At 37.1% G+C, this 14,324-nt stretch overlaps 3 protein-coding genes across 3 annotated transcripts; 2 read left to right on the plus strand and 1 right to left on the minus strand.

Moving 5' to 3' along the window:
- Window positions 1-1,207: 1,207 nt before the first annotated feature.
- On the plus strand, window positions 1,208-9,082 carry LOC306879162 (GDH/6PGL endoplasmic bifunctional protein-like). Its single transcript, XM_079431950.1, has 5 exons — window positions 1,208-1,277; window positions 3,116-3,783; window positions 5,621-5,738; window positions 5,852-6,121; window positions 6,499-9,082. The coding sequence occupies exons 2-5, from the start codon at window positions 3,136-3,138 to the stop codon at window positions 7,836-7,838; spliced, it is 2,376 nt and encodes a 791-aa protein (XP_079288076.1). The 5' UTR covers window positions 1,208-1,277; window positions 3,116-3,135; the 3' UTR covers window positions 7,839-9,082.
- Window positions 9,083-9,349: 267 nt separating this feature from the next.
- LOC306879164 (uncharacterized protein) lies at window positions 9,350-10,686 on the minus strand. Its single transcript, XM_079431952.1, has 7 exons — window positions 10,640-10,686; window positions 10,388-10,475; window positions 10,164-10,226; window positions 9,988-10,067; window positions 9,755-9,885; window positions 9,614-9,680; window positions 9,350-9,524 (listed from the first exon to the last, which is right to left on the minus strand). Exons 2-7 carry the CDS (start codon window positions 10,459-10,461, stop codon window positions 9,442-9,444), a joined length of 498 nt encoding a protein of 165 aa, XP_079288078.1. The 5' UTR covers window positions 10,462-10,475; window positions 10,640-10,686; the 3' UTR covers window positions 9,350-9,441.
- Window positions 10,687-12,113: 1,427 nt separating this feature from the next.
- Window positions 12,114-13,385, plus strand: LOC306879165 (retinoid-binding protein 7-like). The gene is made up of 4 exons (XM_079431953.1): window positions 12,114-12,348; window positions 12,578-12,756; window positions 12,886-12,987; window positions 13,074-13,385. The coding sequence occupies exons 1-4, from the start codon at window positions 12,276-12,278 to the stop codon at window positions 13,125-13,127; spliced, it is 408 nt and encodes a 135-aa protein (XP_079288079.1). The 5' UTR covers window positions 12,114-12,275; the 3' UTR covers window positions 13,128-13,385.
- The last annotated feature ends 939 nt before the right edge of the window (window positions 13,386-14,324 follow it).

Here is a 14,324-nt window from a genome sequence, read left to right on the forward strand (position 1 = left end):
AACAGTACATGTTGCACACTGTGCAGTATTTAGTAAGCTAGTATTCATTCCGAACAATAGACTGTTTTCAAACAGCTTTCCTAAACGCTCCCCCATCTGCCATTGGTTGAATACCCCTACCCCAAACTCACACCATTAGCATGTGCTATGTTAGACTGCTAGGGATCAAGGGGTCAAGGTTTGACTGGTTAACATAGCCTCATTAGCCTCTGGTTGTAGATGTCATCTACACCATCTGGCTTCAAAGAACATCTTTTTCTTTTGACGGGCATCCACAAATGTTGGCATATTCTGACAAATTTTTTTTTGCAAGCAGTATGCCTATATAGATCACAAATATTCATTACAGAATAATAATGACTTTTTTGTTGTTGTTGCACTTTTAAAGTAGGCTACTAATGGTGCTTACTAACAGGTTTAAAGCAGGTTGGATGACTTTACATGTTTCCGGAGGTGAATGGTTCTTGTTTGAATACTCTTTGCCTAGTACTCTTTCTCTCTTAAGGTAAAAAGGAAATGTGCAAAAGAGGAATACACACACGTGTACACAAAGATAAGCATATTTTCATCAGACCACACTAATGACAACTCATTGCTCAACATATTGTGAAATCAAGTGTAAAAAGCCCTAGCCTTTATGTAGGTCTGTGACTCTTGTGGTTTTGAAAAACGTTTTCATTTACCCGTAGTATTCTATTTACCTGCAGTATTATTATTATTTTTTTTATTAATGTTATAACTTGACGATGGGAATCTGTTTCTGAAAAGCCTCGTTTGGAGTCATTTATTAAGCACCTATTGGCAAATATCGCCCTCCTTTGGGCAACACACGATCTGCATAACACAAACAGTAGTGGATTTACATTTTCGATTATAAATTCTGGATAATCAATAAAATAAATAAATAAATAAATAAAAATCAAGACAATCTACCTGGCTTCTCAAAGCGGACTTTAAACCGGTATTGTCAGAGAATGCCATTGATTTAATTGTTTGTTTCACATCACACGCTCGTTTTTAAACATCCCCTCGGTATATACCTCTGTTATGATATTAAACTTAAATAATAGGTGTTTTAATTGCTCATCAATGACTTTACAGGTTTAAGAGTCCCCGTGTTCTCAGTCAAAGCATTTTCCAAAAAAACTCGAATGTTTTGTACTTAAACCACAAGATTAACCAGCGGCGCGATCACGTGACCGACTACTGGAAACGCTTGTTTGTAGGATGTGACCACGCCGCTCGAGCTGTCACCACACTGTCCAGGGGTGAATCAGGTATGTCCTCACAGCCTCTCTCTGCCAAACCCATTTTTGTCCTTATGTATGTGTCACTCTGCCTGCAGATGTTATATGTACGTTACAATTTAAAATGTTAGCTTTTTATTGGCCTGTCTGTGTCAGTTAGCTATAGCAGGTGCTGTCAGGATCTGTTTATGTGTGATAGTGTGCTCCCATCCGCCTCTAATACAGTGTATTTTCATGTTTTAAAATGTAATAACGTACTTAAGATATATGGTCACATTTAATTGGATCAATATTAATAATTCCCACATTTTAAATAAATTATTTTGGGGTCTCCATCATATACTGGATAAAATAGCCCTTAATGAGGTTAAGTGACATGATTTTGATGGGGCGTAATTAATTTTCTTGTCAGTGTAAGTAATAATAATTATATAGTAAGTTATAATTATTCAAATGTAATAATGTAAGTGCTGGAATTGATCAAAGCTTATTTTGACAAGTTCATATGAATGTTTTTATTGTTTAATAGATAATATGAATGGGAGGAATGACCTGAGTTTGTGCTGAATTACATGAGTTCTGTGCAGCAGGTGTTTAGCTCAACTGCATCCTGTTATGCTCATTTTAATGTCTTGATTGTTTCAAGGAATTATTGTATTTATTTTAAGTCTACATAGTGCCTCCATGTTTAACAATTTGCAACACCCAAATGTGCAAACAATGCTTGCTCTGTCTGAGCATTAGGGTTGCGTGTACTCTTGTCATCTTTGGCCTTCACACAAGCGTATCATGAGTTATCATGAAATCAGAATTATCCTGGTTAACAGATTTCTGTAAGATATGTCAGAATGATTCCAGCAATTCTCAACTCTTACATAGTCACCTTATATATTGGATTCTCTCTGTTTGGCCAAGTTGTGTGACCTTTCATTTCATTCTGGTCTTTTACAGTAAATGTAGTCTGTTTGTTCTGGGGCTGTTGGCTTAACCTTGATTCTAAGGGTGAATCATTACCTAGAGATTTCATTTGCATTACTGTGGTTCTTGCTTTTAATAATTATTGCAAATCAGTCCAGGTATAGTTATATATAGTTATTATAGATATTGGGCCTATCATAGACCATACTGTATAGGCCTATGTATCACAATAAAACGATCCACACACCTAATGAGCTCAAATTAACAGGATTTTATTGTGCTGAGTGATTTTAAAATAAGAAAAGTAAAAAAAAAAATTTCATGGACTTTGGTACGTTAAAAGACCGTGACTGTTTATTAACGTTTTTTGTGTTGAAACATCACATAGTGATTATGCAGTGTTGTAATGATGATGATACGTTGGACTGAATTACATGTAGACAGTGAATAGTGTACTGAATATTTTATGTATCAGAAAATATTAATATAACATTTGTAAAAATGGCTAAAATATTGATGTTAACATTATTTAATTTATAACACTAAAAATGTATTTTTCCCTGCTTTTCATTTTTCAATCCAGTAGCAATTCTTAATACTTCTGAAATGTTTATTTAGGGACTAAAGTCTTATCTTGTTGCAGTGTTGACAGTTCCATATGCTTTATGTGAGGATCGAGGCTAGTTTGTAATCATCAAATGTTTGCAAAAGGTGTTCACTTTATACTGAGTTATAGATGAGAAATAAAGCCATCAATAAGCCAATGAAGCAAACTTCATAATCCAGTTTCTGAATGCATTCCTTTAAGTTCATGCTTAACCATTCACAGTTTTCATAGTTTGGTTTTCTATCGTTTTTTTAATTCATATGTGTGAAAGCTTTTCAGAATTTGCATCAATAGATTTTTTACAAACATTCTAAAATCCTGTTATTTTTATTTCTTTTTAAAGGGTTGGTGTGTGATATTACAATGCTTAGGATAAAATGGGAGCTGCTGCTAATGGCCATCATATGCTCGCAGAGAGGCCACACAGATAATCATGAGGATAAGAAGAGTCTTGGGCATGTGACTGTGGTAGTTGTGGGTGGAACAGGTGACTTGGCCAGGAAGTACCTGTGGCAAGGCTTTTTCCAGCTCTATGCTGACCAGGTAGGCAAAGGACACACCTTCTCATTTTACGGTGGGGGCCTTTCGTCGACCGAGAAGGGGACACCGCTGCTGTTTGGGATCTTGAAGGAGCTGGCTTGTCCTTCGGAGCTCTCTGCAGAGCGCTGTACTTTGGTCAAAGACCAGTTCCTGCATCTTTCCAAATATCACCAGCTGAAGACTACTGAGGACTACGAGACGCTCAGCCAGCAGATCAAACAGCAGCTAGGACAGGAGGGTATGGTCGAAGCAGGGAGGCTCTTCTACCTGTCTGTTCCAGCTTTCGCATATGCAGACATTGCAGAGAAGATCAACAACACCTGCCGCCCCCCATCTGATGCATGGCTCAGGGTGGTACTGGAGAAGCCATTTGGTCACAACCTTTACAGTGCTCAGGCCCTTGACAAAAAACTGTCAGACCAGCTGAAAGAAAAGGAAATGTACAGGATTGATCACTATTTAGGGAAGCAGGTACAATGTTATTTAATTAACATACACTATTGTTCAAAAGTTTGGCATTGACAAGATTTTTATGCTTTTGAAAAAAAGTCTCTTATGCGCACCAAAGCTCAATTTATTTAGTCAAAATACAGTAAAAACCACTAATACTGTGAAACACTGTGAATTTTTGATGAATGAAGAGTGTAAAAGAACATAATTTACTTGAAATAGAAATCTTTTGTAACATACCCTTTTGTATGCTTAAAGGGTTACTCCACCCCAAAATGAAAATTTTGCCATTAATCACTTACTCCCATGTTGTTCCAAACCTGTAAACGCTTTGTTTGTCTTCGGAACACAATTTAAAATATTTTGGATGAAAACTGGGAGGTGTGTGACTGTCCCATTGACTGCCTAGTAAATACCACTGTCAAGGCCCAGAAAAGTATGAAAAGCATCGTCAGAATAGTCCATCTGCCATCAGTGGTTCAATCTGAATTTAGTGGAGCGACGAGAACACTTTTTCTGCACAAAGAAAACAAAAACAATAACTTTATTCAAGAATTTGTCTCCTCTGCTTCAGCATAGCGCCATTTTGAAGAGTATCCACTGGACGCTGTTCTGTGTCAGCCACACACCGGATATGCTGTTTTCATTCAAATCAAAGTGTGAACAAACGTAGAAGACGTATCTGTGCGGTGCGGCTGACACAAAACAGCGTACGCTGCTTGCGTCCAGCAGATATTCTTCAAAATGGTGCTACGCTGAAGCAGAGGAGACGAATTCTTGAATAAAGCCATTTTTGTTTTCTTTGCGCAAAAGTGTGCTCGTCGCTTCACTAAATTCAGATTGAACCACTGATGGCAGATGGACTATTCTGACTATGCTTTTCATACTTTTCTGGGCCTTGACCGTGTTATTTACTTGGCAGTCAATGGGACAGTCACAAGTAGGGCTGTATACCTTGGAGAACCTGGCGATACGATACATACCTCGATACACAGGTCACGATTCGATACGTACCTCGATACAGAGCTGTCTCGATACGATTTGATACAGTGTGACACGATTCGATACGATTCAATAAAATACATGGGCCAGAGCCAATTAGTTAATGCTGAACACATTTACTCAACAAACAGAACTCTGCATTTTTCTTCAATTTATTGAAGACAAAAGTGCATTATAACAAAGTGCATTTTGCTTAAATATTTGCAACTTTAAGTGCTCTGATTAATTGTACACAAATTGTATTAATCTGGAAATTACCACAAGTCAATATTTAACTTTCCAAGGGTACAGTCTGAGCTCACACAAGCACAAAATCTTCTTCTTATTATTCTTAACTTCTTATTAAATCTTCTTATGATTCTTTTTTGTGACACCATGTACTGCCCTAACATATTTCACTATGAAATCACTTAAATGCTACATCTTGCTTTAACATTTTCCATGAGTTTTTTTTAAACTCGTGGGCGCCGCTGCGCCCCCTAATGGCTGGGCGGAGTATCGATACTAAGGGCTAGAATATCGATACTGTATCTTTTTTTATTATATCGGTATGTATCTAAGAATCGATATTTTGAGCACATCCCTAGTCACAAGCCTCTCGGCTTTAATCTAAAATGTCTTAAATTGTGTTCCGAAGACGAACAAAGCTTTTATGGGTTTGGAACGACATGGGGGTAAGTGATTAATGACAAAATTTTCATTTTGGGGTGCAGTAACCCTTTAATGTATTAAGTACTGATTTCTTTCAAAGAAAAAAAAACTTTCTTAACCCAAACCTTTTAATGGCAGTGTACTTTCACATAAATAACAGGATCTACATTAGCTTTAAAAGTTCGTTTTTTTTAATGTCCCAAAGGTTGTCTCTAAAATACTGCCATTTAGGAAAGAGAATAAGAAACCTCTGGACTCTATCTGGAACAAGCACCATATCGAAAGAATAGAAATTGTATTGAAGGAAACCCTGGATGCCAAAGGTACTGGTTTTTTAGTTGCTTATAAATGCAAGTTCACGTTATTAAAAAGTTCCTTTTTCCATTTATCTTCTCAGTCATTCCTTCAGCACTTATTATCTATCATTCATTTACAGGCCGGATTCAGTTTTATGATCAATATGGCGTAATCAGAGACGTGCTCCAAAACCACCTTACAGAGGTCATGACCCTTATGTTGATGAACCTTCCTGCAAACCTGTCCAACAGCAAGGAGATACTACAAAACAAGCTTAATTTCTTGGCTTCCCTTCAACACGTAGATGACAGTAATGCGGTTGTAGGCCAGTACCAAGCTTACAATGGAGAGGTTCAGGAAGAGCTAAATAAAACAAAGGACTACTTCAGCTTGACCCCCACATTTGCTGGTGAGTGGAAGAGCTTTGTAGCTACATAATCCAGTATGTTGACATGCACACAAGAAAAATGCTTATAGCAGAAAAGCTGTTTTCCTTAGTGCATATAAACCAGGGTACACCAAACTTGTTCCTGGAGGGCCGGTGTCCCGCAGAGTTTAGCTCCATTCATAATCAAACACACCTGAACCAGCTAATCAAGGTCTTGCTTGGTATACTTAAAACTTCAAGGCAGGTGTGTTGAGGCAAGTTGGAGCTAAACTCTGCAGGACCTGTCCCTCCAGGACCGAGTGTGGTGACTTCTGATGTAAACAGTCATTAATTCATTAAGTCACAGTGTGACTGTGGAAAATCAACCATGTTTATGTTGACAATAATTGTCTTTACAGGTGTGGTCATTCATGTTGACAATGTGCAATATGAGGGTATTCCCATATTTATGACATCAGGCAAGGCACTTGATGAACGGGTTTCTTATGCACGTGTGCTTTTCAAAAATGATGTCTTTTGCGTCCAGGATCCCAACAATGTCCAGTGCAAATCCAAACAGATCATATTTTATCTGGGTCACGGAAACCTGCAGTACCCTGCGATTCTTGTCAGCAAGAACCTGTTCAAGCCTCAACTGGTAAGCAGCGGTGACTGGAAGGAGGTCACCGAATACAAAGATGTGAATGTCCTGGGGTTACCACTTAGTGACTATTATATTCAGTCACCGGTCACACCTAGAGAGGCTTATTGCGAACTGATCTCGCATGTCTTCTTTGGACGAATGGATAGTTTTATTAGTGCCGAGGGACTCCTTGCTTCCTGGGCGTTTTGGACTCCCCTCCTTGAAGGCCTGAGTCGGGTCTTTCCGCGGGTGTATCCAGGTGGCGTAGCCAATGGAAATCTACTGAACTTTCAGCTGAAGGGCCATCATGTTGCTTTTAGCCATGAAGCCGTGGTCAACGTTATTAACCCCAGTGCTGAAGACCACTTCCAGGTGATGCAAGGGAAGTACCGTAGTTCAGAAATGGTATCTGCCTGGGCACAGGAACTGGTGGAGCGCTTGGCTTCTGATCTTCTCCTGGCTGCTGAGGAGGCCATTCGTGAAGAAGGTCAGTTTCACCTGGCGTTGTCTGGTGGCTCCAGCCCAGTGGCACTGCTCCGTGCCCTGGCCCAGAACCTCTACACCTTTCCGTGGCGTAACACTCACATATGGCAAGTGGATGAGCGTTGTGTGCCACATACAGAAACAGGCTCTAACTTCCGGTCCGTTCACGATCTCCTGCTTCAGAATATCCGCATACCCTACTTCAACATCCATCCCATGCCAGTGCATCTCACCCAACGGTTATGTGTGGAAGAGGATGGTGGACCAACATTATATGAGAAGGAAATCAGTAAACATGTCAACAGCTCCAGCTTCCACTACATCCTGCTCGGTGTAGGCCAGGACGGCCACACGGCCTCGTTATTCCAGGACACCAAATTGGAAAATGATGAGGAACGGTTGGTAATTCTGACAGAAAGCCCCATTAAACCACACCAGAGGATGAGTCTCACATTCACAGCTATCAATAGGGCTCGAAGAGTAGGTGTTTTAATCATGGGCAAGAGCAAGCATGAACTTGTCAGTCAACTCAGCCGAATTAAGGGCGAATCATACAAGTATCCCATCACCAAAGTACAACCAAAGACCGGTACTCTTATATGGTACATTGACTATGATGCATTGTTAGGATAAATGGCCTAAAGACCAGTGTAAATTGGTCAGTGAAGACACCCGCCAGGGCTTATAGCTCAAATTGAATGCTGTATTGTGAATGATTGAAGAGTATAAATTGAAGTGTAATTTTCACACCAACTGAGGTGTGATATGTGTGAGAGTTATTTTAATGCTGTGATAAGGATTTTGCAGTTTGACTGTGCTACGGAATCATTGCATTATTGACCACTTCAAATCTCAGGCACTCTAGTAGCTTACAATAACTTTTTTAATCTCATAATGTTGCTGAAATACTTATTTCACAAGATCAGATGTTTAGAAGCAGTTAAGAAGATACGTATGAAAAATTTAATTCCATTTCAAACACTCTTTCCACATTTGTGACCAAGCAGTGATCCGATAAAACATATATTTGAATGCTCTGTAATTTGACTTTTTTTACTTTTTACATAGCTGCAATTATTCATCGGACTGCCAAGATAAAATTGATGAAGAACCAACACTTTGTTTTTCAAAGGAAACAAACATATGCATTTAGTTTCTTTTCCCCACTTCTTTATTGAAAGACTTATATTAAATGGTAAAATCCTGTTCTAGACATAATCACAAACCTCAGGTTAGGAAATACTAATAAAACATGTACACAAAACGTGCCAAAGATAGCATATCCAGTGTTTTTAGGATGGAACAAATGTTAATTCACTGTTTCATCTTTAGACTGAATTGAGTTTCTATTGTTGGCCTTCTTGATGAAACCATTCCAGAACTACATTGTTGACAATGTATTAGTGTCAAAGATTTGTGTCACTACAACACCTTACAATAGGTTTATATCTAAACATGAATGCCTTTGTAAAGTCTGTTTTTATACTGCGTTGTGTAAAATCTAAGAAGTACATTTTAGTCAGCATTGCATCCTTTATGAAACACTGCAGGAGTTGTTTCTGAACAGCTGGACAGCATTGTCTGATTCATAGCCACCGATTTAACATTTTGTAGTGAAGCAAAACAGCATTACATTCCACAGGGATCTAATCATCTAATGTGAAAATGTTAATAAAACATTCAAATAAATGCACACATATTAAAGTCCTTATGTGTATTTACACAAATAGATTCCTATGTTCTTAAAGTGCCTATAAATAAAAAATGTTTAACATTGTTGAGATCCTATTATGTGTATTTCAACGAAGTATGTGCCTTGCTGACTGGTTAAACATTTGAATTGACATTTTTAAATAAAGTGTATTACTTTTCCATTATATGTTTTGAGGAAATTTTGTTACGGTATTCAGCTGTATTACATGGAATCACATACATCATTTTATATTAATATATTTATTTTTCACTGCAGTGGTTTTACTACATAGCAATAAAATATATTTTTGAAATCATCTGACCCCCCTCTTTCCAAATATGACCCAACCATGTAGACTACAAACAAAACAAAGCAAAAATTCAAAATACAATTTGTATACATGCAATCTTTCTTCTCCCTTACACGGTAATATTAGCGAAAAGGTGCCTCACAACTGCCTGAAAAACCACTGAAACCATGTAAATAATAGATGCACCTGTATTGAGTGTCAGTAGAAGGCTATACTGCAGCAGTGGATCATTTTCAACCCCAGAGGCACATATCTCTTAACCAATGAGGAAACAGTCTGTGGATCAGGCAAAGACCTCCTCTAACCAGAAAGAAAGCTGGATAGAGGCACAAGATCAATGGTTATTTTTTCTACACTTATTACACTGGAATTGGAACTGACCAAAAACCAAGTATATCATCTTACCTGTTGAGAGTATGCACGCCCAAGAGACTACCAAAGAAAATATATATAATTCTGTGGTGGTCTTTGCCTGAGAAAAAGAAAAAGTGACATATAAGCAAATTTTTTTGCACATAAAATCATATTACCATAATTCATACTTACACACTGAGGTGAAGACAGGGTAAGAATGACTGTACAGAGTCCCTGGATAAATGTGAACAGCCCAAATGAGTGAAAAGCTACCCTGATGCTCTTGGGAACTGGGTCAGTGAGTGTAAGAGCTACAGCCAAACCTTCAATGGCGAGAGGAGGGCTGATAATTAGTATTTGAAATTAGAAAGCAAAAAATAAATACGCAAAATAAAAACCACTTATAAATATCAAAATCAGATTACCTGTTGCTATGAAGGAGAACACAATGAAGGCTATGAGATTGTTCAACAGTGGTTTTTCACAATAACGAGATGTTTTTGGCCTGTGAGAACATTACTGCAGAATATTAGACATATCACATGATGAAGCATGCGCATATTAGCATTTTTATCTGCGAAATGTTATGTAGCTCACTTACCTTGACAAAACATAAAACTGTGGTGCCAGGAAAAGCACCACAAAGATGAAAAGAACAATCTGACTGCCAGAGAGAAACAATTTAGATTTTAACATTTTTATGTTATATGTCACACGCAAGTTTTACAACAGAGAAATAAAACATGTTTAGCATCTGATTAGCACTTGTTGGATAGATAGATAGATAGATAGATAGATAGATAGATAGATATGTTGTTACCTTACAATTTTAACCTTTGATCTCTTGGAAGCCACCTGCTGGTCTGAAAAGCTGCATGAACTAAGAAGTGGTGAAGCATTGTGCCGTTGTCACCTGATGAGCCAAACAGCAGAATACACTTTTATTAGCTGGATATACAGCTGTAATTAAATACTTTTTTAATGCTCTTAAATTGCATCTTACTGAAACATTTTAAGTATTCACATAGTGAAATATGTCTGAGGAAAGAAAACTCGTAGAAGAATTGCAGGACTTACCAGAAAGGTCTCATGCTATCAGTACTTGGGTATAGCAGGTTAGTAGCTCTGGGAACCGAGTCTATGGGTAATATGATACCCTCTAGTGGTTTGTCTAAGTATAATTTTAGAGATTTCAAATTTTGGATTGGAGTCATTTTTATGTGACAGGTTAAAGCCACTGATCAGCGTATTGTGTAAAATTAAGTGTTGACGTATAATAAAATGCATATACACTGAATTTTTTTTTAAATCTAAACAATTTTCACTCAGAACTTACTAGTAAATTTCACAAATAATTACAAAAAATATATTTTATTGTAATCAAAAAAATCCAATAATCTTAATTACAGCTTCGAGGAAAAAACAAAAAAACATTTTAACATGAAGCACCACAATGAATGCATACCTTATTTCACACTTCAAAGCCTTTAAAATGGCATGAAAGAATGAGAACTAGTAACAGCATGATTCTTTAAGTGTTGTGTGTTAATGACTTTTTCATTAACATTATTATTATTTTACTGCTATTAGAAACCCATCTTTTCAGAAAATAATGACTTGTGGTCATTTTGATGATGGTCTGCTCCTCACAGAAGACTTGCAACCTTCACTGCCCACGTTCACACTGAATATGCGTTTTGGTGAGATTTGGTGATAACTAAACGAATATTTAATTACTATAATACTAATTTCTCGCTAGAAATAACATCGTGCAAAAAGTTATTTAGAAATATACATTTACACACAAACTAACCAAGTTACTTTTAAAAGTATTGCATTACAATATTGCGTTACTCCCTAAAAAAGTAACTAATTACGTTACTTCGCTACTTTTTATGGAAAAGTAATGCATTGCGTTAGTTTTTAAATATGAGCAGGGCTTGATTGTTTTTAATACAAGAAATTACATTAATACAAATGTAAAGCCCTTTCAAGCCAAAAAGTGTAATGAATAAACCTCAGGCTGAAGGAAAAGTAAATTCACGCCAGTAAAATAGAAATCAGGATAAGAAGGTTTAACTCTCTTCGGCAATAAAAAACAATGAAGCACAATTGTTAGTTTATCTAAAGTGATTTTTGCTTATTAGTATGGTTGAACTGGATCATCAAAGGTCAGCAGCAAAGACATTGGTTAATAAAATGGGATTAGATACATTTGTGTTGTTTGACATATTTAATTACTGCAGTTTGTGTCATATTCTGAGTTTGCATTTCACTGTTTGAATTAAGCCGTCGACATACCTCAGACATTCTTTAAAGCCATCTCCACATTTTTAATGAAAGCTAATGAAATGACCTCAAACATACTGGGCACCTCTAACATTGTTAAATTCTTGCCAGACTGTTGTACCAGTTCAATCAACTGCCAAGCAACATGTGTCTTTCGATTTACATTGTTCTCTTTGCGTTCCCACAGGACACATACGCAATTAGTGTGTAAAAGTTATGTTCCGCCTCAGAGAACAACCCCTCTGACCAAGCCTCTAAAATAGCTTTTGTGTCCTAGGAATCACCCCTGCCCCATATTACCACACACAGACCTGCTGGTAAATACGACACAGCATATCTGCTTCTCTCATTTCCACACATGAACCTTTAAATTCCAGCTTCTAGGTTCAAACGCTTCAGAAACGCTTCAGGATCAACATCAAGCATGCCTGCAAACTACAGTGGAACCTGGGACATAGTAGACAATCAAAACTTTGAAGGTTACATGGTGGCTCTTGGTGAGTATATCGTTCATTGCATCTCTCAGGGTTTTCATAATTTATATATAGGTATTTTACACATGTATAGTAGGCATTTTATTTTTTTAGATTTTAAATATATATATTTATTTGTTTTAGCTGTTATTTCATTTTTTTTATTAATTTGATAAGTCGTTTTTTATACATTAGTCATGTATTTACTAAGAATATGAATTTAACCTTCTGCAATGTAATATATGTAACACAGGAATTGATTTCGCCACCCGAAAGGTGGCGGGGATGCTAAAGCCACAGAAAGTTTTTGAACAAGACAGAGACTCTTTCGTCATTAAAACTTTGACAACTTTCCGAAACTACTCCTGTTCATTCAAAATCGGTGAAGAATTTGAGGAAATCACCAAAGGACTGGACGGCAGAAAATGCCAGGTTGAAAACATACACACACTCACACACACAGTCACAAGAGAGAGTGGCAGTGAAATGGTGTGTGGTCATAGTCTAGAGTTTTCTGTGCCAGAATTGAGAAATACTGCAATTTTTTTCTTTTTTCTACAGACAACAGTCAACTGGGACAATGACAAACTAGTGTGTGTCCAGAAAGGAGAAAAGAAGAACAGAGGATGGACACACTGGATGGAGGGAGACACTCTTTACCTTGTAAGTCAAACATGGGCCTTAAAATTGTAATTTTCAAATAAAATACCAGAAAAATGAAACACTTAAGAAACTTTTTTCTGTTAAAGGAACTTAGATGTGAAGACCAGATCTGCAAGCAAACCTACAAAAGAACAGCTTGAACCATTGTGTTTTTAACTGAAATTTTTAGCATGTTTATTGAAGAGTAATAACATAAGATTTCAGCATTAAACAGTTCTCAATGAAGTGAAAATAACATTACAAAAAGAGGGGAAAGCGTAAACAACCGAGAAAGCCTACAGTAGGCCTGCATTCAAGAGGAACGCAACAGTGTCTCCAAAATATTTCTTGTGAGGAGTCAAAAATCTGTTTCAATTAAATAAAAACGGTTTCAATAAAAAAATACCACAGAGAATGGCATACATTTGATACATTTATTATAAGTGCTATACAGCAATTAGCCTAATTATTGCTTTGAGATCAAAAGGCTGATGTTGCCGTGTAATGCATGAGACGTTTATATTTTTGACTTAAAGATCTGGTTGATGATTAAGATGTTGTGCAATTGTGTCAACTAACCCCAACACAGCAATGCTTTCCACAGTAGCCTATTGAATGCTTTACTTTTAAGGAAGCAACAAACGGAAATATTCACTTGCAACTTCCCCGTATGACATTATCATATAATGAAGACCTACCAAGAAACATGTTTATTTCTATTTTCTTTATCGTGACTGACATTCACTCCACCTCAGTAGGAGGCGCTGATACGACGAAAATAAACACAGTCACTGCAACCTGAAGAACACAGTTGAGCTTCAGCGTATTTACCGAAGTTACTGAAAATGGATGAGGACGAGGCACAAAAACAGGTTATAACGTTAAATTTAATGACCAGCTAATGCATAATATCCATGATATACTTTTTTTTTGTCATATACACGTTCTAAAGAAGGTATTTCTCTCACATTGCCAGTATTTCTATGCTTTTAGAGACTTAAGTTAGAAGCGTTTGCGAGGTAAACTTCACACTCAAAAGTTTCTCCTCAGGAATTAACCACGCGGTGAAGATGCTTTATTTGTACTGATGGTTCTCTACAATGTTTACAGGCATGCTAAAAGACACGGTTACAGTGGATGATGTGAAGCTGACAGCGAGGAGAACCACTGCACTGGTAGGATGTTCAGAAATCAGTGTTCAAAACCCCACCCTTTTTTCCTTTTACAATTAAGGTAATTGTGTTCAGAAGTCTTGTCATAGAAAATTGCAATAAAAAAAATAATCTAAAAACAAAACCAAGTCTAAACATGAAATGTTAATATAAAATTTACTTTAGTGTTGATGTGTTGTAACTGTC

This window comes from Barbus barbus (genome assembly GCF_936440315.1).
Source record: "Barbus barbus genome assembly, chromosome: 13".
Taxonomy (NCBI): domain Eukaryota; kingdom Metazoa; phylum Chordata; class Actinopteri; order Cypriniformes; family Cyprinidae; genus Barbus; species Barbus barbus.